This window comes from Heptranchias perlo, chromosome 18, assembly GCF_035084215.1.
Source record: "Heptranchias perlo isolate sHepPer1 chromosome 18, sHepPer1.hap1, whole genome shotgun sequence".
NCBI classification, from domain to species: Eukaryota; Metazoa; Chordata; class Chondrichthyes; order Hexanchiformes; family Hexanchidae; genus Heptranchias; species Heptranchias perlo.
In genome coordinates, this window is record NC_090342.1 from 49,508,307 (window position 1) to 49,530,054 (window position 21,748).

Genomic DNA, 21,748 nt, shown 5'->3' on the forward strand with positions numbered 1-21,748 from the left:
GAAATGACTTGACATATCTTTTTTTGGTGAGATTAGTTAGTATCTATCAGGTCAGTACAGGAACTTCAGGCCGTTCCATTCATTTGAACAGGGAATCAGCTGGCGAGACGCCATTCTCGCAGAGTTTATGGAGGAGCCGGGCATCTGTTACAACAACTTCCGGATTTCCGCGTTTAACTGCACGTGTGCGCTCGTTGGAAGTTGCTCTACCACTTGCCCTGAAATAATGGTTAGCGCTGTTATTTTCACAGCAAAATCCAGCCCAATATTTATCCCTCAACCAACATCACTAAAACAGATTATCTGATTATTATCACATTGCTGTTTGTGGGACCTTGATGTGCGCAAATTGGCTGCCGTGTTTTCTACATTCCAACAGTGACTACATTTCAATAGTACTTAATTTGCTGTGAAGCGCTTTGGGATGTCCAGAAGTTGTGAAAGGTGCTATATAAATGCAAGTTGTTTCTTTTTAGCTTCATGAAACAGCGCAGGTGTCACTCATCTCAGGAATAAAAGAAAAAGCCTGCTAAGTGGGTGAAAGTCTAAAGCACATTTATTTCCCATTTGTTTCTTCCTTCTGATACAAAATCAATAAGCTCTTAATGGCGATACAGAACAGCGAGGCACAGCAGAAACCTTTCCGTCTGACTGCACGCCTTCTCATGCAAAGAGAAATCTCACATCCACATCACCAGTGCTCGAAATTAACTTTGTTTCACCAGCCCCATTAATAATTCCTTCAAAAGAAATCCATTAGCTAGTTGAATCTGCCAAGAATAAAAAGTCCCACGGACTGTTTTCCGACAATGGCCCTATCTCCTAAGTAAATTGAGAGAAAAAAAATTGATGACTCCAAATAATTGATTTCTAAAGAGGCATTTTGCAAACAGCAGTTAATTTCGAGCAAGGTGTAAAAATAGCCTCTGCTGCACAGTAAGCTGTTACTGGAGGAGCACACTAATATATTGGAAGTGAGATGTCCTGGTTATTTAGAAACAGATTACTATCACAGCCAGTGAGTTTGCAGCTTTACAAATCCGCAGCATAAAATACAGTGAGAAAAAAAAGACCTGTCCAGTAAATAGGGTTGCCAATTCTGGTTGGATGCATTCCTGGAGGTTTCATCACATGATCTTCTGCCTCCAATTGCCCCCACCAAGTCAAACAGTCTTTTTTCCCCTCTCCAATATTTTTATAACTAATAAACTAAAAGCGTTCAAAGAAAATGAAGAAAACACAACATCTTTTAATGCCCCTACGATTTTTCTCCTGGGTGTTGCTCACAGCAGCGTCCAGGAGATTAATCTTCAATTTCTGGAAATTCCAGGACAATCCTGGAACGTTGGCAACCCTATCAGTAAATCCCATGCACTCGATCGGATATATATCACTTCATACACGATACAAATCGAGCTGCACTGGAGTGATCTAGAAGCCTGTGGCATCCACAACAAGTCAAAGTATATTTACAAAATACAACATAATATCTACAACAACAAAAAAAAAGCTTAATTAAACTTGATGCAAGTTATGAAAAAAAATCAATGGCAAACAAAACAGAACAACATTCTTGCGACCAAGAGCTTGTAATCCCAATTTGTTTTATCCCTCGTGTTTCTGAACTAACGCCCTGCAAAGGATTTGAATTTGGTTAGTCCAAATTGGTCAGAAAAAACCCCCCATTATTTTTAGATTAAAAAGAGAGGCCACGTCTGTCAAGTTTTTTTTTCTTCTTTTCAATTTGGATCTTAAAAGGCAGTAAAACTAACAGTAATAACAAGTAGAAATGACCAGCAGGCGCCATAATAAACTGCGTGTTGCGCCGTTGTGTTAAAATGTCTATGTGAAGTGTGGCTAGGTTTAATTTACAAAAAAGGCGTGTAAGGCTTTGAGAGGTTTAGCGTGCTCATATCGATAGTGTGTGATATGTGCCCGTCAGTGTGGTGATACAAGAATTCCCCTGTTCTATACTAATTGGATAAAATATTCCCTCCTGTTTTCTCCCTTGAAAGAATAGGAACCACAACATTATGGTACAAACAAGGGCTCGGTCACCATCCCTACACGTTCCACTTCAAATATTTCACTGGGATTCAATACAATCAGCACCCTCCTCCCTCCCAACCACCTTTTGCTGTCTTGCAAGAAAAGAAACGAACAGTTGTTATACATTCAAAGAAAAAGGTCATTACCATCTTCACAACAACGTCCCGCAGACATTGGTGATCTCTAGAATACCAATCGAACACTGACGACAAAACGAGATTCATTTTCAGTCACTGCACTGTGCACTTTATAAACAAATATTATACAGACCACTGTCATCACAGCATACACTCATCTATCTTAGGTGGCAGTGAGATACACGTTGTTCTCATGCACTATGTTAGCGCAAACCAATAGGACACAAAGAAGTGAACCCAACATATAAGGTGCCAGGTCCAACTCTATATACACAGGAGATGAACTTCTGTTCCAGATTAGTGTACAATAATTCACAATCCCTCTCTGCTCAGCTGCATTCTTGAAAGCTCACGTTAGTTTTTTCCTTCTATTTTTCTTTCTTTCACTGTTTTGTTCATCTATACACTCAGGACCTTTAGGCACTAGCTTCCCATCATTCCTTTATTTCTTAACGTGCATGTAATGACAAGTCAGGAGATAAGTGTGAATGGATAAACTCTACAATTTATAGGTGCATGGGCGTTGGATGATTCCACGTTTCCGCCCCGTTAGACAATCCAGTTCATTGCATTGACCGGGGATGGGGCCTCAGAGCTTTCGTTGCCCTCCACCGCTTCCTTTTCCTTCTTCCCGCTGTACTGTCCAATAAAAGAGCCATCTTCGTTGAACTGCCCTTCCCCTCCTTCACTGTATTCAACCAAGCTGTCGTCACTCACACCCTTCTTAACCGTCCCGTCAGAAGGCGTCCGGCTACCTTTAAGTGGTTTATGGTCTTCTGTGTCACTGGAAAGGAGGACAACATTTAATAAGGGTGCAAGTCTTAAAATGTGAATGTAACGCAGAGCTAAGTTATCTTGCAGCAAGATCAATATGCGTACTAGCAAACATATGCATTACTAGATTCAACCATCTGAATGAATTGGGAAGCCAATCTAACAAGGCACACACCATTACATTTCATGGTATCTGTAGTGCGAGGGGTTACCATACATCACCCAGTCTGATGGATCTCATATCCCACTCCATTTACAACCAGTGGGTTACAATTCCAACTCAAAATGCTTCAAGGTAGGAAGGAATCATGGAAATGAAAGTGAGCAGCTCATGGAGTGACATGTTTCACTATCAAGGAAAGGATGGCAGCAGCATTTATCAAATGAGAAATGGCTGTTGGAATATCCTTTTCTAGCCCAGGCCTCGTGTTGCTACTCAATGGCCATTTTCAATGGTCGTTCCAATGACCAAGATTTTCAATCAGATTGTGACTAGAGCCTAGGTTCTTTATTGTCCTGTAGGGCCATTTATAATTGGCACAGCCGGTCAACAGAAATGCAAAATAGCAACAAATATTAGTCAGCGGGTTCAAGGATACGTTTGGGACCTTTGGGCTGGAAAAGGGATGATGTTAATCGGCGGTTAGTTAGCAGGAACAGTCATCAGCAGGTGGGTTATATGAAAGTGGGAAAGGAAATGGAGATTACTCTGAAATGAAAAGAGTTTGTATTGAATTCATTCCATGAAGTAGAAAGGTTAAGCAAATGCTGTAGGGGCATTCAAGTCATTCGGTGTTACTCAAAGCATGCCAGACTTTCAGTTGCCACCTTACCTTTCCAGAGACCTACATTTTCCATTAAAGAATGCAGAAGAAACAAATGAAAACAGTCAGAAGCAGCAGCAAGGTCGGTCTGTTGTCAGGTGCGCGTAATTCTTGGACAACGGGCCCGGTTTTTTAATAGGAGAGTACATCTAATGGCTGCATTAGTAACACGGAAGAGAAGAGACCAACGGAAGCCAAACACATTTGAACACAATGCTTGCGGAGTTCCTTGCTATCCCACACTGCTAGCCACTGGCGGTGCTCCATGGGCAGTCGAGAAAGACCTGAATGCTGGTCTGACTGAAGCAGGACAGCTGTGCTCGCCATGCTTAGGGGCCATTATGAAAGAGTTCAGGAAGACTCCCCCTATGATTTCGCAAGAGATTCCGCGCAGATCTCCATGGGTCCCGACACATGCCAACCATAAGCAATTCTTCCCCATTATGGGTAGAAAGAAATGGGAGCCTGGCAATTTATTTTGAACCAAAGGACCAATACCCAACAGTGGCACTATAAAAAGATGCAAAATGCATCAGCAGTAATTTGTTTAAGAAACAAAGTTCATAGCAGGCTTGGCCACCATCAAAACCAACAAGTTGAGTTGCCTGTATCGGATTTGTTCAACCGTGGTTTATTACTTTAGAAAGAAAGCAAGACTTGCATTTATATAGCGCCTTTCATGACCTCAGGATCTCCCAAAGCAGTTAAGAGTTAATGAAGTACTTTTGAAATGAACAACCTTTTGTGTGTTGGGGGGCGGGGTGGGGGGGGCGGGCGGTGGCGGAAAAAGAGAGTTCCAGATTTCCACTACCCTTTGTGTGAAGAAGTGCTTCCTGACGTCACCTTCAGGAGAACCTTCACCACACGGACTGCAGCGGTTCAAGAAGGCGGCTCACCATCACCTTCTCAATGGTAATTAGGGATGGGCAATAAATGCCGGCCTCGCCCATGAACGAATAATAAAAAAAAAACCTCTGTGCGGCCTGGCTCTAATTTTAAGGTTGTGTCCTTGTTCTGGACTCCCTCACCTGAGGAAATAGTTTCTCTCTATCTGCCCTATCATATCTTTAATCATCTTAAACACCTCAATTAGATCATCCCTTAATCTTCCACACTCAAGAGAATACAAGCCTAGTCTATGCAACCTATCTTCATAATTTAACCTTTTTAGCCCTGGTATCATTCTGGTGAATCTGTACTGCACCCCCTCCAAGGCTAACATATCCTTCCTGAGGTGCGGTGCCCAGAACTGAACGCAGTACTCCAGATGGGGTCTAACCAGAGCTTTATATAATTGTAGCGTAACTTCTACCCCTTTGTATTCCAGCCCTCTCGAGATAAAGGCCAACATTCCATTAGCCTTTTTAATTATTTTTTGTACCTGTCCACTAGCTTCTAATGATTTCTGTACTTGGATCCCTAAATCTCTCTGCTCCTCCACAGTTCCGAGCTTCTCATCATTTAGAAAATACTTCCATCTTTCTTAGGCCCAAAGTGGATGACCTCACACTTCCTTATATTTAGAGGAATTTAGATTGAGAGGGTTCCTTGTGAAAAAACAACAATTGGTTCTGGGCATCCCCGATGGTTCAGCTGGTGAAAGCAGTGAGTAGGAGAGTCCCAAGTTCGATCCCCGCTCTGTACCGAGATACATGATCTCAGTCAAGGGGAGCTAGAATCAGCCTCAAAGCTCTTGGGTAAATCAGCTATGGTTCGCACTCCAGACATCTCCTGACAAGCACACTTGTGGGCCTCAAATGAGGAGAGGTCTCGGTTGTGATTCCAATCATGGTTGAATAGGCTGCGGATGGTGTCTAGCTTCACACCTAAAGAACAGCCACTTTGGGTGAAGTACTGCAGGGTGAGCAGTGGCCATGGAAACATGGGAGCCAATGCCTTCGGGAGGGCAGAAAATTTGGGCAACAAAAATGGTGGAGAAAGACAGGTCAGTCAGGGTGTGTGTGTGAGTGTGAATGTGTAATTTGAGCCTGCTCGCTCTATTTTGATAACTCCTGTAGATGTAAAGTGCTGAAAACAAGCTCATGCTCTGCACGATATGTGAGAAATCAGTTGTGAGAGGTTTAATCAACGATAGCAGAATCAAGTTAAAAGTCCAACATTTTTAGTTGAGTTTCAGCTTTCCAGACAAGCAACATTATAGGCCGAGAACATTACACTCTGTCTCAGCACTGACACATGTACCTTTTATTTCTATTAGGGTGCAACAATCTTCATTTTCTTTTTAAATCTTTCCCTTCTCCCTCCCCCTCCCTCTGGATTTGTTAGCTCGTGGCCTCACGGGCACCAATATCTCTCTAGCATCCCACCCAACCAGCCATTCTTCACCTGTGAGGCTAGAGAGGGAGCGCTATCAGGTTAGTCGACCGTGGAGGGCGTCACAGCCGAGCTCACCCTGTCCTTTCCAGCGCTGGGGAACAATCAAGAGTGGGAAATGTGGTTCTCACCTGAACCCAGGGTCAATGAGGCCAAAGATAGCGCCCTCTGACAGGCCCACTGAGATCAGCTAACTCAGCACACACAGGCAATCAAACCTGATCACTATGTAAAAAGTACAGGTCCCCACTAGGCTATGGAGGGAGCGTATCCTTTGACCCAGTTATAAAGTTGCGGGTAAAATCTTGGAAACATTTTTGGTCTTCCCTTTACGTTGTCCTGATCCCCTCCAAACGAGCTTCCCACTGACTTGGCCTGTCAACAGTAGTGGGGGCTTTATGCCTTGCTCCAGGTAATTTCAAAGCAAGTGGTTCCCCCCCGACTAGTGATAGTAATACTACCACAAATGTTTACCCATCAATTAATAACTTGTTGCACCCTAATGTTTCGCAGAAATAGCAAGGCAGTGTAGATGGATATCAACATACAGCTAATGATACAAAACAGGGGTACAATGTGTGTATATATATATATATGTGATATAAATAGCAGTAATGTACATCACCATTACAAAGCTCGTACAGCTTAGGTATCATACAAAATCCAAAAGAACTTCAAATACAGTTATAATAATAATTACAAGAACACATAAGGCTTCAATATCACAATATCCCTTTGACACTGTATTGGAGGTGATGCTCTTCATGGTTTAATAAGTGCTTACCGTGTAAAGGGACACTGACTTTGTGAAAAATGGTTCGCCAAACTTTAAAAAAAAATTCGCCAAATGCACAATGTAAACTGTGTTGCTCTTGCAATAAAGTGTCACCAAGTGACATGGGCATGATATAAATGGCACATAGCTCTTCTCTCCCTTGTGATGTACCCAGAGCCCCCTCCCTTTAAGGGATAGAAGGAACCACCCATCAATGCCAGCATTCCACGACATCAAAGGATAATCTCTCCCTCACACCACGTTCATCCCCCCATCTCTCCTGAAATTGTCCACTCACGCTGGGATAGTGTTCCCACAGGTGCTGACTGTCCTCACCCAATTATTTATGGGAGTGCATTGCCAGAATGTGCCAGCAGGGTATTCAACCATGAAAAGCATCACAGTTGAGCTCGAACCCGCCCTCGGCTGACATGAGCAGCACACGCGTTCATTTTCCCACTGGATTGTGACCGGGAGCAGGATCCCCGGCCTGATTTTCCCCCTTACTAGCCCAGTGGAAAGAAGTCAATGCAGATCTGCTAACTCAGCACAGGCCAGGGATCGATCCTGGGACTCTCTTGGTTTTGTGACTCGACTACTCACTGAGTAAATTTGCTGAGGCAGCAGAGGATTTAAAGAAGCTTAATCTCTCCCCACTCAAAAATATACTCCCAAATATGGGCAATGAAAAATACTGAATACTATGACAGGAATATTAACCCCTATCCCCAAGAAGTCTTTGAACTACTGTCAAAATGACAATAAATTGGGTTACCTCAAGGGCATATTTTAAAAGGAAGATACTTTTGGGTTCCACCAAAAATAAATCAATACTTTCAGAAGAGATTTTCCACTTATTGAGCTCAAGGTTGGATTCTGGCTGCAGATCTGGATGTATTATTTTTATGTGTATAAAAAACACATATTAAAGCACACGTGGGCTTAGTAACATCTTGTTTCATGAATGTATTATTTTGCAAGCCTTCCCCACTGCAGAACAAAATAATCAACCCTCACAAAGTACTGGGACAGCATGAGTGAGGGAGTAAAGGGTCACCTCAGGGAGGGGTGTGAGCAGTGTGTCACGGAGTAAAGTGTCACTCCAGGGAGAGGTGTGAGCAGTGTGTCAGAGAGTAAAGTGTCACTCCAGGGAGGGGTGTGAGCAGTGTGTCAGAGAGTAAAGGGTCACCCCAGGGAGGGGTGTGAGCAGTGTGTCAGAGAGTAAAGGGTCACCCTAGGGAGGGGTGTGAGCAGTGTGTCAGAGAGTAAAGGGTCACCCCAGGGAGGGGTGTGAGCAGTGTGTCAGAGAGTAAAGGGTCACCCCAGGGAGGGGTGTGAGCAGTGTGTCAGAGAGTAAAGTGTCACTCCAGGGAGGGGTGTGAGCAGTGTGTCACGGAGTAAAGGGTCACCCTAGGGAGGGGTGTGAGCAGTGTGTCAGAGAGTAAAGGGTCACCCCAGGGAGGGGTGTGAGCAGTGTGTCAGAGAGTAAAGGGTCACCCCAGGGAGGGGTGTGAGCAGTGTGTCAGAGAGTAAAGGGTCACCCCAGGGAGGGGTGTGAGCAGTGTGTCAGAGAGTAAAGGGTCACCCCAGGGAGGGGTGTGAGCAGTGTGTCACGGAGTAAAGTGTCACTCCAGGGAGGGGTGTGAGCAGTGTGTCAGAGAGTAAAGTGTCACTCCAGGGAGGGGTGTGAGCAGTGCATCAGAGAGTAAAGGGTCACCCTAGGGAGGGGTGTGAGCAGTGTGTCACGGAGTAACGGGTCACCCCAGGGAGGGGTGTGAGCAGTGATTTAGGCAATGAGGTAAAACAGAAAATGCTGGAAAAGCTCAGCAGGTCAGGCATCATCTGTGGAGAAAGAAACAGAGTTAACGTTGCAGGTCAATGACCCTTCGTCAGAACTGGAAGAAGTTAAAGATGTAATGGCTTTTAAGCAAGTGCAGATCCAGGGAAAGGCGGGGGGAGGCGGGGCAGGGAGGAATGAACAAAAAAGAGTGGGTGGCAGGAGTTTATTAAATGACAAAACGGATGATGGTGTTAGGAAAGGAGGGTGGTAATGAGACAGGTTAAGAAACAAAAGATGGGTCTAGAGGAGCTGTAAATGGCAACAGCAGAACCATTACCAGCACCTGCTGTCTGAAAAAATGGGAGCAGTGTTTATAGTCTGAAGTTATTGAAATCAATGTTGAGTCCAGAAGGTTTTAAAGTGCCTAAACGAGAGATGAGGTGCTGTTCCTCGAGCTTTCGTTGAGCTTCACTGGATCAGTGTAGGAGGCCAAGGACAGAGAGGTCAGAGTGGGAGTGGGACGGAGAATTAAAATGGCAAGCGACCGGCAGGTCAGGGTTACGCTTGCGGACTGAGCGGAGATGTTCAGCAAAGCGATCACCCAATCTGCGTTTGGTCTCCCCGATGTAGACGAGATCGCATTGTGAGCAGCGAATACAGGATACTAAATTCAAAGAAGTACAAGTAAATTGCTGTTTCACCTGGAAGGAGAGATTGGGGCCCTGGACGATGGGATGGGAGGAGATGAAAGGGCAGGTGTTTCAACTCCTGCGCTCGCATGGGAAGGTGCCGTTAGGAGGATAGTGGGCATTGAGGGTGATGGAAGAGTGGACCAGGGTGGCATGGAGGGAACAGTCTTCCTTTTTTCCTCTCCACTGTAGTTAACAGGGCCCTTGACCATGTCCATCCCATTACCCGCACTTCTGCTCTCACCCCTTCCCCTTCCTCCTAGAACCACGATAGGGTTCCCCTTGTCATCACTTTCCACCCACCAGCCTCTACATTCAACCTATCATCCTCCGCCATTTCCGCCATCTCCAGCACGATGCCACCAACAAACACATCTTCCCCTCCCCTCCCGTTTCAGCGTTCCGAAGGGACCGCTCCCTCCTCGACACCCTGGTCCACTCTTCCATCACCCCCAACACCCGCTCTCCTTCCCATGGCACCTTCCATGTGAATGCAGGAGATGCAACACCTGCCCTTTCATCTCCTCCCTTCCCACCGTCCAGGGCCCCAAACACTCCTTCCAGGTGCAACAATGATTTACTTGTTCTTTGAATTTAGTGTAATGTATTCATTGTTCACAATGCGATCTCCTCTACATTGGGGAGACCAAACACAGATTGGGTGATCACTTTGCTGAACACCTCCGCTCAGTCCACAAGCGTGACCCTGAGCTTCCGGTCGCTTGCCATTTTACCTCTCTATCCCATTCTGACCCTGACCTCTGTCCTCGGCCTCCTACACTGATCCAATGAAGCTCAATGGAAGCTCAAGGAACAGCACCTAATCTTTCGATTAGCACTTTACAACTTCCGGACTCAACATTGATTCCAATAACTTCAGATCATTACCATTGCTCCCATTTTTTCGGATAGCAAGTGTTGGTAATGGTTCTGAAGTTGCCATTTACAGCTCCTCTAGACCCATTTTTGTTTCTTTACTTGTCCCATTACCACCCTCCTTGCCTTGCACCATCATCCCTTTTGTCATTTAATCACTCTTGCCCTCGACCTGATCACAGACCTTCCCTTTTGTTCTTTCCTCCTCTCCCTTTCCTTTGCCTGGCTCTGTACTTGCTTAAAAAACTGTTACATCTTTAACTTACATCGAGTTACATCGAAACTACAGCACAGAAACAAGCCATTCGGCCCAACTGGTCCATGCTGGCGTTTATGTTCCACACGAGCCTTCTCCCTCCCAACTTCATCTAACCCTATCAGGATATCCTTCTATTCCTTTCTCCCTCATGTGCTTATCTTGTTTCCCCTTAAATGCATCTGTGCTATTCGCCTCAACCATTCCTTGTGGTAACAAGTTCCACATTCTAATCACAGTTTGGGTAAAGAAGTTTCTCCTGAATTCCCTATTGGATTTATTAGCGACTGTTTTATATTTATGACCTCTATTGTACTCCCCCACAAGTGGAAACATTTTCTCTACGTCTACCCTATCAAAATTGGATGACACAAAGATAGGCCACGTGGTTGATAATGAAGAGGAAAGCTGTAGACTGCAGGAAGATATCAATGGACTGGTCAGGTGGGCAGAAAAGTGGCAAATGGAGTTCAATCCGGAGATCCCTGAAGGTAGCAGGACAGGTAGATAAGGTGGTTAAGAAGGCATATGGAATGCTTTCCGTTATTAGCTGAGGCATAGAATATAAAAGCAGGGATGTTATGCTCGAACTATATAAAACACTAGTTAGGCCACAGCTTGAGTACTGCGCACAGTTCTGGTCACCACATTACAGGAAGGATGTAATTGCACTAGAGAGGGTGCAGAGGAGATTTACAAGGATGTTGCTAGGACTGGGGAATTTTAGCTATGATGACACATTGGATAGGCTGGGGTTGTTTTCCTTGGAACAGAGGAGGCTGAGGTGTGATTTAATTGAGGTGTGCAAAATTATGAGGGGCCTAGATAGAGTGGATAGGAAGGACCTATTTCCCTTAGTGGAGGGGTCAATAACTAGGGGGCATAGATTTAAAGTGATTGGTAGAAGGATTAGAGCAGAAATGAGGAAATAAAATTTCACCCAGAGGGTGGTGGGGTGTCTGGAACTCACTGTCTGAGAGGGTGGTAGAGGCAGAAACCCTCAACATATTTTAAAAATACCTGGATGTGCACCTGAAGAGCTGTGACCTGCCGGGCTACGGACCAAATGCGGGAAAATGGGATTAGGCTGGGTGGTTCGTTTCTCAGTCAGCGCGGACATGATGGGCCAAATGGCCTCCTTCTGTGCCGTAAATTTTCTATGATTCTATGATTCTAAAATCTTAAAGACCTCGATCAGGACACCCCTTAGCCTTCTCTTTTCTGGAGAAAACTGCCTCAGCTTGTTCAGTCTTTCCTGATAAGTATATCCTCTCAGTTCTGATACCATCCTTGTGAATCTTTTTGCACCCTCTCCAATGCCTCTACATCCTTTCTATAATATGGAGACCAGAACTGTTCACAGTACTCCAAGTGTGGTCTAACCAAGGTTCTGTACAAGTTTAACATCACTTCTTTGCTTTTCAATTCTATCCCTCTAGAAATGAACCCCAGTGTTTGGTTTACCTTTTTTATGGCCTTATTAACCTGCGTCGCTACTTCTAGTGATTTGTGTATCTGTACCCCTAGATCCCTTTGCTCCTCTATCCCGTTTAGACCCTTACTATCCAAGCAATATGTGGCCTCCTTATTCTACCTACCAAAATACACCACCTCACACTTATCTATATTGAAATTCATTTGCCAATAACGTGCCCATTTTGCCAGTTTATTAATGTCCTCTTGCATTTTGATGCATTGCTCCTTTATATTAAGTATATCCCCCAATTTGATGTCATCTGCAAATTTTGAAATTGTACTTCCGATTCCCGAACCCAAATCGTTAATGTAAATTTTGAACAGCAGTGTCCCAGCACCAATCCCTGTGGAACACCACTTCCTATCTTTTGCCAGTCTGAGTTGCTACCCTCAACCCCAACTCTCTCTGTTTTCTGTTTTGTCGCCAACTTGCTATCCATTCTGCTACTTGTCACCTGACTCCAAATGCTCTGACCTTAACCATGAGTCTACAGTGTGGTATCTTATCGAAGGCCTTTTGAAAATCCAAATATGTTACGTCTACTGCATTACCCTTGTCTACTCTTTCTGTTACTTCTTCAAAGAATTCAATAAGGTTGGTCAAGCATGACCTTCCCTTCTGAAATCCATGCTTTATTATACTTTTGTTCTCTAGATGTCTTTCTATTACATCTTTGAGTAAAGATTCCATTATCTTTCCTACCACTAATGTTAAGCTAACTGGTCTGTAGTTCCCTGGACTGGTTCTATTTCCCTTTTTAACATAAGCTGTTCACCAGTCCTCTGGCACTATTCCCCTTTCTAATGAATCTTTATATATATGTAATAGTGCCTCTGCTATCTCCTCCCTAACTTCTTTTAATATTCGCGGATGCAATCCAGGGATCTTATCCTCCCTTAGTTTGATTAGTTTATCAATTATCTCCCCACTTTCTGTCTTAAATGTTTTAATATCTTTTCCGATCTTTTCTTCTAATGTCATGCCCACTTTGTTAGTCTCCCTGGTAAATATGGAGGCAAAGTAACTATTCAATATTTCTGCCATTTCGCTGTCATTATCTGTGAATTTATTTCGTGTATCTCTAAGTGGCCCTATCCCTTTCATGATTTTTCTTTTGTTATTTATGTGTCTGTAGAATACTTTACAATTTCTTTTTACATTCCTTGATCATTTAATTTCATAGTTCCTCTTTATCTTCCTAATTATTTTTTGACTTCTTTCCTAACCTCTTCGTATTTTCTTTTGTCATCTTCTCCTTTATTGTCTATGCATTTAGTGTAAGCCTTTGTCTTTAATTTCAATTTTACCCTCATCTCTTTATTCATCCATGATGTTTCATTATTGGTTCGTTTGTTCTTGCCTTTAGAGGAATATATTTCTCCTGAACTCTATTGATCACCGTTTTAAGTATTACCCACTGCTGTTCTATCTCTCTGTCTGTCAACATTTTTTTCCAGTTTACCTTCCTTAGTTCCATTCTCATCCCTTCAAAATTAACCTTTTTTCAATCTATTACTTTGGTCTTTGTCTTTCTCAATCATTATTTTAAACCTTATTATGTTATGATTGCTATTGCCTAGATGTTCCCCATGGCTTACTTCTCTCATCTGTTCTGGTTCATTTCCCATTACCAGACCCAGCAGTGATTCCTCTCTTGTTCAGCTTCTCACATACTCGGTAAGAAAGGAGCTCTATACACGATGTAAAAAGGGAATTCCCCTTTCCCTACCTCTTCTTGCCAGTTTATTTGAGGGTAGTTGAAATCTCCCATGATTATTATTCGATTTTTTTAAAGCATTTAATAGATTTGCCCACATATTTCTTCCTCCACTTCCCTTCCACTATTAGGTGGTCTGTGGAATATGCCTATTAACGTGATCGATCCCTTCTCATCCTTTGTCTCAATCCACATGGATTCTGTTGCTATCTTAATGTTACTTATGTCTCTTTTTTCTATTGCCATTATGTTGTCCCTAATTAGTACAGCTGCTCCACCCCCTTCTTCCTTCTCTATCCTTTCTAAATACATTATATCCTGCAATATTTTAATTGCGGGTCCGGCTCTTTATGTAGCCATGTTTCAGTTATCCCCACCACATCTGGCTCCTCGCTATGAATTATTACCTCCAGTCCCCCCGTTTTGTTTCGGATGCTGTGTACATTGCTGTACAGGCAAATTAATTTGTTTTTAATAATTGTTCCCCTCATTTTATTTCTAACAGTCATTTTGCACTTATGTTCTAAATTTGTGTTTGTTCCCTGACCCTTATTCCTTAACTTGGTCTGACCTTTGATCTCATTTCCTATTTCCTAATTTCTGATATTCTCTTAGAAGGATCTCATCCCTTTTCTTCTCCACGTCATTGGTCCCAACATGGACCACGACAACTGGATCCTCCCCCCTCCCTTTCCAAGTTCCTCTCCAGTTGCTCCGAGATGTCCTTCACCCTTGCACCAGATAGTCAACACACCCTCCTAGAATCTCGCTTGCGACTGCAGAGGATGCTATCTATCCCGCAATTATCAAAGCCCTTATGACTACAACCTTTCCATTCTGTTCTTCGTCCTCCCCCTCCTTGGACTGCCTCTTGCTCCATGGTTAGCATGCTGGCTGTCCACCCCGCAGCCTGCATCCTGAACCTCACAGGTAGCAAGTGCAATGTTGGATAGGACAATTGTCTGTGGGACCTCCTTCTCTAATTTCCCTTGGTTCCCATTTCCTTGCTGAGCTATGTATCAATAAACGAAATACTTACACCGACTTACCCTCGGTGCTCCTCTGTGATGTCACGTTTTGTCTTTTTCTTGATTTTTTTTATTCATCGCTCAGTCCCGCTCTCCCCGTGTCCCTTTAATTCACCGCTCAGTCCCCCTCTCCCCGTGTCCCTTTAATTCACCGCTCAGTCCCCCTCTACCCGTGTCCCTTTAATTCACCGCTCAGTCCCCCTCTCCCCGTGTCCCTTTAATTCACCGCTCAGTCCCCCTCTCCCCGTGTCCCTTTAATTCACCGCTCAGTCCCCCTCTCCCCGTGTCCCTTTAATTCACCGCTCAGTCCCCCTCTCCCCGTGTCCCTTTAATTCACCGCTCATTCCCCCTCTCCCCGTGTCCCTTTAATTCACCGCTCAGTCCCCCTCTCCCCGTGTCCCTTTAATTCACCGCTCAGTCCCGCTCACCCCGTGTCCCTTTAATTCATCGCTCAGTCCCCCTCTCCCTGTGTCCCTTTAATTCAGCGCTCAGTCCCCCTCTCCCGTGTCCCTTTAATTCACCGCTCAATCCCCCTCTCCCCGTGTCCCTTTAATTCACCGCTCAGTCCCCCTCTCCCCGTGTCCCTTTAATTCACCGCTCAGTCCCCCTCTCCCCGTGTCCCTTTAATTCACCGCTCAGTCCCCCTCTCCCTGCGCCCCTTTAATTCACCGCTCAATCCCCCTCTCCCCGTGTCCCTTTAATTCACCGCTCAGTCCCCCTCTCCCCGTGTCCCTTTAATTCACCGCTCAGTCCCCCTCTCCCCGTGTCCCTTTAATTCACCGCTCAGTCCCGCTCTCCCCGTGTCCCTTTAATTCATCGCTCAGTCCCCCTCTCCCCGTGTCCCTTTAATTCACCGCTCAGTCCCCCTCTCCCCGTGTCCCTTTAATTCACCGCTCAGTCCCGCTCTCCCCGTGTCCCTTTAATTCATCGCTCAGTCCCGCTCTCCCCGTGTCCCTTTTATTCACCGCTCAGTCCCCCTCTCCCTTCGCCCCTTTAATTCACCGCTCAGTCCCCCTCTCCCTGCGCCCCTTTTATTCACCGCTCAATCCCCCTCTCCCCGTGTCCCTTTAATTCACCGCTCAGTCCCCCTCTCCCCGTGTCCCTTTTACTCACCGCTCAGTCCCGCTCTCCCCGTGTCCCTTTAATTCACCGCTCAATCCCCCTCTCCCTGCGCCCCTTTAATTCACCGCTCAGTCCCCCTCTCCCCGTGTCCCTTTTATTCACCGCTCAGTCCCCCTCTCCCTTCGCCCCTTTAATTCACCGCTCAATCCCCCTCTCCCTTCGCCCCTTTAATTCATCGCTCAGTCCCCCTCTCCCCGTGTCCCTTTAATTCACCGCTCAATCCCCCTCTCCCCGTGTCCCTTTAATTCACCGCTCAGTCCCCCTCTCCCCGTGTCCCTTTAATTCACCGCTCAGTCCCCCTCTCCCTGCGCCCCTTTTATTCATCGCTCAGTCCCGCTCTCCCTGCGTCCCTTTAATTCATCGCTCAGTTCCCCTCTCCCTGCGCCCCTTTTATTCACCGCTCAGTCCCCCTCTCCCTGCGCCCCTTTTATTCACCGCTCAATCCCCCTCTCCCCGTGTCCCTTTAATTCACCGCTCAGTCCCCCTCTCCCTGCGCCCCTTTTATTCACCGCTCAGTCCCCCTCTCCCCGTGCCCCTTTAATTCATCGCTCAGTCCCCCTCTCCCCGTGTCCCTTTTATTCACCGCTCAGTCCCCCTCTCCCGTGTCCCTTTAATTCATCGCTCAGTCCCCCTCTCCCCGTGTCCCTTTAATTCACCGCTCAGTCCCCCTCTCCCCGTGTCCCTTTAATTCACCGCTCAGTCCCCCTCTCCCCGTGTCCCTTTAATTCACCGCTCAATCCCCCTCTCCCCGTGCCCCTTTTATTCATCGCTCAGTCCCCCTCTCCCCGTGTCCCTTTTATTCACCGCTCAGTCCCCCTCTCCCTTCGCCCCTTTTATTCATCGCTCAATCCCCCTCTCCCCGTGCCCCTTTTATTCATCGCTCAGTCCCCCTCTCCCTGCGCCCCTTTTATTCACCGCTCAATCCCCCTCTCCCCGTGCCCCTTTTATTCATCTCTCAGTCCCCCTCTCCCCGCGCCCCTTTTATTCACCGCTCAGTCCCCCTCTCCCCGTGTCCCTTTAATTCACCGCTCAGTCCCGCTCTCCCCGTGTCCCTTTAATTCACCGCTCAGTCCCGCTCTCCCCGTGTCCCTTTAATTCATCGCTCAGTCCCCCTCTCCCCGTGTCCCTTTAATTCACCGCTCAGTCCCGCTCTCCCCGTGTCCCTTTTATTCACCGCTCAGTCCCCCTCTCCCTGCGCCCCTTTTATTCATCGCTCAGTCCCCCTCTACCTGCGCCCCTTTTATTCATCGCTCAGTCCCCCTCTCCCTGCGCCCCTTTTATTCATCGCTCAGTCCCCCTCTCCCTGCGCCCCTTTTATTCATCGCTCAGTCCCCCTCTCCCTTCGCCCCTTTAATTCATCGCTCAGTCCCCCTCTCCCTGCGCCCCTTTTATTCACCGCTCAGTCCCGCTCTCCCCGTGCCCCTTTAATTCACCGCTCAGTCCCACTCTCCCCGTGCCCCTTTTATTCACCGCTCAGTCCCCCTCTCCGCGTGTCCCTTTAATTCACCGCTCAGTCCCCCTCTCCCTGCGCCCCTTTTATTCACCGCTCAGTCCCCCTCTCCCTGCGCCCCTTTAATTCACCGCTCAGTCCCCCTCTCCCCGTGCCCCTTTTATTCATCGCTCAGTCCCCCTCTCCCCGTGCCCCTTTAATTCACCGCTCAGTCCCACTCTCCCTTCGCCCCTTTTATTCACCGCTCAGTCCCCCTCTCCCCGTGCCCCTTTTATTCATCGCTCAGTCCCCCTCTCCCTGCGCCCCTTTAATTCATCGCTCAGTCCCGCTCTCCCTGCGCCCTTTTTATTCACCGCTCAGTCCCCTCTCCCCGTGTCCCTTTAATTCACCGCTCAGTCCCCCTCTCCCTGCGCCCCTTTTATTCACCGCTCAGTCCCCCTCTCCCTGCGCCCCTTTAATTCATCGCTCAGTCCCGCTCTCCCTGCGCCCCTTTTATTCATCGCTCAGTCCCCCTCTCCCTGCGCCCCTTTTATTCATCGCTCAGTCCCCCTCTCCCTGCGCCCCTTTTATTCATCGCTCAGTCCCCCTCTCCCTGCGCCCCTTTTATTCATCGCTCAGTCCCCCTCTCCCTTCGCCCCTTTAATTCATCGCTCAGTCCCCCTCTCCCTGCGCCCCTTTTATTCACCGCTCAGTCCCGCTCTCCCCGTGCCCCTTTAATTCACCGCTCAGTCCCACTCTCCCCGTGCCCCTTTTATTCACCGCTCAGTCCCCCTCTCCGCGTGTCCCTTTAATTCACCGCTCAGTCCCCCTCTCCCTGCGCCCCTTTTATTCACCGCTCAGTCCCCCTCTCCCTGCGCCCCTTTAATTCACCGCTCAGTCCCCCTCTCCCCGTGCCCCTTTTATTCATCGCTCAGTCCCCCTCTCCCCGTGCCCCTTTAATTCACCGCTCAGTCCCACTCTCCCTTCGCCCCTTTTATTCACCGCTCAGTCCCCCTCTCCCCGTGCCCCTTTTATTCATCGCTCAGTCCCCCTCTCCCTGCGCCCCTTTAATTCATCGCTCAGTCCCGCTCTCCCTGCGCCCCTTTAATTAACCGCTCAGTCCCCCTCTCCCTGCGCCCCTTTTATTCACCGCTCAGTCCCCCTCTCCCTGCGCCCCTTTAATTCATCGCTCAGTCCCGCTCTCCCTGCGCCCCTTTTATTCACCGCTCAGTCCCCCTCTCCCCGTGCCCCTTTTATTCATCGCTCAGTCCCCCTCTCCCCGTGTCCCTTTAATTCACTGCTCAGTCCCCCTCTCCCTGCGCCGCTTTAATTCATCGCTCAGTCCCCCTCTCCCTGCGCCCCTGCGCCCCTTTTATTCACCGCTCAGTCCCCCTCTCCCTGCGCCTCTTTTATTCATCGCTCAGTCCCCCTCTCCCTGCGCCCCTTTTATTCACCGCTCAGTCCCCCTCTCCCTGCGCCCCTTTAATTCATCGCCCAGTCCCGCTCTCCCTTCGCCCCTTTTATTCACCGCTCAGTCCCCCTCTCCCCGTTCCCCTTTTATTCATCGCTCAGTCCCCCTCTCCCTGCGCCCCTTTTATTCACCGCTCAGTCCCCCTCTCCCCGTGTCCCTTTAATTCACTGCTCAGTCCCCCTCTCTCCGCGCCCCTTTAATTCATCGCTCAGTCCCCCTCTCCCTGCGCCCCTTTTATTCACCGCTCAGTCCCCCTCTCCCTGCGCCTCTTTTATTCATCGCTCAGTCCCACTCTCCCTTCGCCCCCTTTATTCACCGCTCAGGTCCGCTCTCATGAAACGTTAACTCTGTTTTTTTCTCCACAGATGTTGCCAGACTTGCTGAGCATTTCCAGCATTTTCTGTTTTCATTTCAGATTTCCAGCATCCGGAGTATTTTACTTTTAATTTCGGCAATGAGGGCTTGTTTGGGAAGTACTGGGGCAGAAGTGGATCAAGCAGATGTCATGCAGGCTATGAACCCCATACTATTGAGATCTTTTGATGTCGCTGATTATCAAAAGAAGGAACTTTCCACAATTGCTGTTACAATCTGTTTGCTATAATTGACTGCATCTAGCTGAATTGTGTTTGAGTTTATGCCATAAATTGCGACAAAAATTGAATCAATTGAATTCAGGAACCACAGAGGAAAGAGTGTCACTTTAAAATCATGCAACAATTTGAGGTTTGAATAGAGATATTGCAAATCAAGATACATTAGGATAAAACTGAACATATTGAGATCACACCCGTGCCTCATGGGGCTCATTTCTAGACTATGCTCAGCTGCCTTAAATTGCTGTATTCCACAGAAGTTGAAGGTACATGAATTTAAGTAGCTAAATTGAGGAGGAGGCCTCGGGGAGCCTGAAATACACACGGCCTATGCGGGGGGTAACCTAGTGTATTCAGGCCTAATCATTGGGTCTTACAAAGGCTCAGGTTCGCCTCTGAAGTAACACTTCCCTCTCTTTAGAAGACTGCAATTCCTGGGGCGAGGGAGGGGAATATCCACCATTCTGTATGTTTGACTTTCATGAGTATTGTGCTCGGTGACTTCATTTGCTCAACAACACTTCATTAAATACCGTTTCATGCCATATATTCCCAGGCACCGTCAGATTTCATCGAAGTACGACTCGGACTATTACTGCCTTTTAAATGTTAGATTTGTGCCGAGATAAAATTATGTTCGGCTGTAAAAGTCATCGCTCGCTGTGGGATTCACATAAACGCGAGTTTTCATTCTGCTATGCGCTCAAACTAAAGCTGCTCAGCCTCACGACTTTTATCGTGCAGGAAAATCAGTTCAGCAGGCCCGACCTAGGGTTAATCTCCAGAGGCTGCATCTCTATAAAACAAAACATTGCGCCTCAGACTAAATGTATTCTGCAGAAAAAAAAACCCACGCAGTAATAATGCAGAGGGCTGCTGTGTTCCTGTTCCCAGAGTGTAGCACTTTCATAGGTATAATTCCAAAACAGTGCACAGAATAAAAAGGCCCTTCAGTCCATCGCTTCTCCCCCAACCAGAGTGCCCACCTCCCCCTGACACTCACCCCGCCTCCCCCCCCCGACACTCACCCCGCTTCCCCCCCCCGACACTCACCCCGCCTCCCCCCCCCGACACTCACCCCGCCTCCCCCCCCCCGACACTCACCCCGCCTCCCCCCCCCGACACTCACCCCGCCTCCCCCCCCCCGACACTCACCCTGCCTCCGCCCCCCCGACACTCACCCCGCCTCCCCCCCCCTGACACTCACCCCGCCTCCCCCCCCTGACACTCACCCCGCCTCCCCCCCCCTGACACTCACCCCGCCTCCCCCCCCCTGACACTCACCCCGCCTCCCCCCCCCCCGACCCTCACCCCGCCTCCGCCCCCCGACACTCACCCTGCCTCCCCCCCCCCCGACACTCACCCCGCCTCCCCCCCCCCGACACTCACCCCGCCTCCCCCCCCCGACACTCACCCTGCCTCCGCCCCCCGACACTCACCCCGCCTCCCCCCCCCGACACTCACCCCGCCTCCCCCCCCCGACACTCACCCCGCCTCCGCCCCCCGACACTCACCCTGCCTCCCCCCCCCCCCGACACTCACCCCGCCTCCCCCCCCCGACACTCACCCTGCCTCCGCCCCCCGACACTCACCCTGCCTCCCCCCCCCCCCGACACTCACCCCGCCTCCCCCCCCGACACTCACCCCGCCTCCCCCCCCCGACACTCACCCTGCCTCCCCCCCCCCGACACTCACCCCGCCTCCCCCCCCCGACACTCACCCCGCCTCCCCCCCCCGACACTCACCCTGCCTCCCCCCCCCCCCGACACTCACCCCGCCTCCCCCCCCCGACACTCACCCTGCCTCCGCCCCCCGACACTCACCCCGCCTCCCCCCCCCCGACACTCACCCTGCCTCCGCCCCCCCGACACTCACCCCGCCTCCCCCCCCCGACACTCACCCTGCCTCCCCCCCCCCCGACACTCACCCCGCCTCCCCCCCCCGACACTCACCCTGCCTCCGCCCCCCGACACTCACCCCGCCTCCCCCCCCCCGACACTCACCCTGCCTCCGCCCCCCCGACACTCACCCCGCCTCCCCCCCGGCCACTCACCCCGCCTCCCCCCCACCCGACACTCACCCCGCCTTCCTCCCGAAACACTACCCATGAAGCAGGGCCACATTCCTAGGGTTTCAGGAGAGCTGCTTACTTCCACGATGCCAAAGCAATGTCCAGCCTAAGCAAGGGATGGAGACTTTATGGTGAGGCCTGATGTCAGATGCTCATTCCTCAATGATCCCACGTGAGACCACCCTTAACACAAAGGGGGAATGGAAAGCATGCTCCTTGTGTCACTAACGATACAGTACTAGGCCTTAGCAAGTCCATAACAAATCTTTAGCAGCCAGCTCCAGCCACAGGATCTATTTGGCCCCAATCAGTTGATCCTGGAGATGCAGTCTACAGAGCAGTG

The 21,748-nt window shown here is 48.6% G+C and overlaps 1 protein-coding gene across 1 annotated transcript in view; it reads right to left on the minus strand.

The window, feature by feature from the left end:
• Positions 1–538: 538 nt before the first annotated feature.
• Positions 539–21,748, minus strand: part of nrcama (neuronal cell adhesion molecule a) — a 233,674-nt gene continuing 212,464 nt past the window's right edge. Inside the window, 1 exon segment of the mRNA XM_067999886.1 lies at positions 539–2,970. Within this exon segment, the coding sequence (XP_067855987.1) occupies positions 2,736–2,970 (235 nt within the window). The 3' untranslated portion in view covers positions 539–2,735.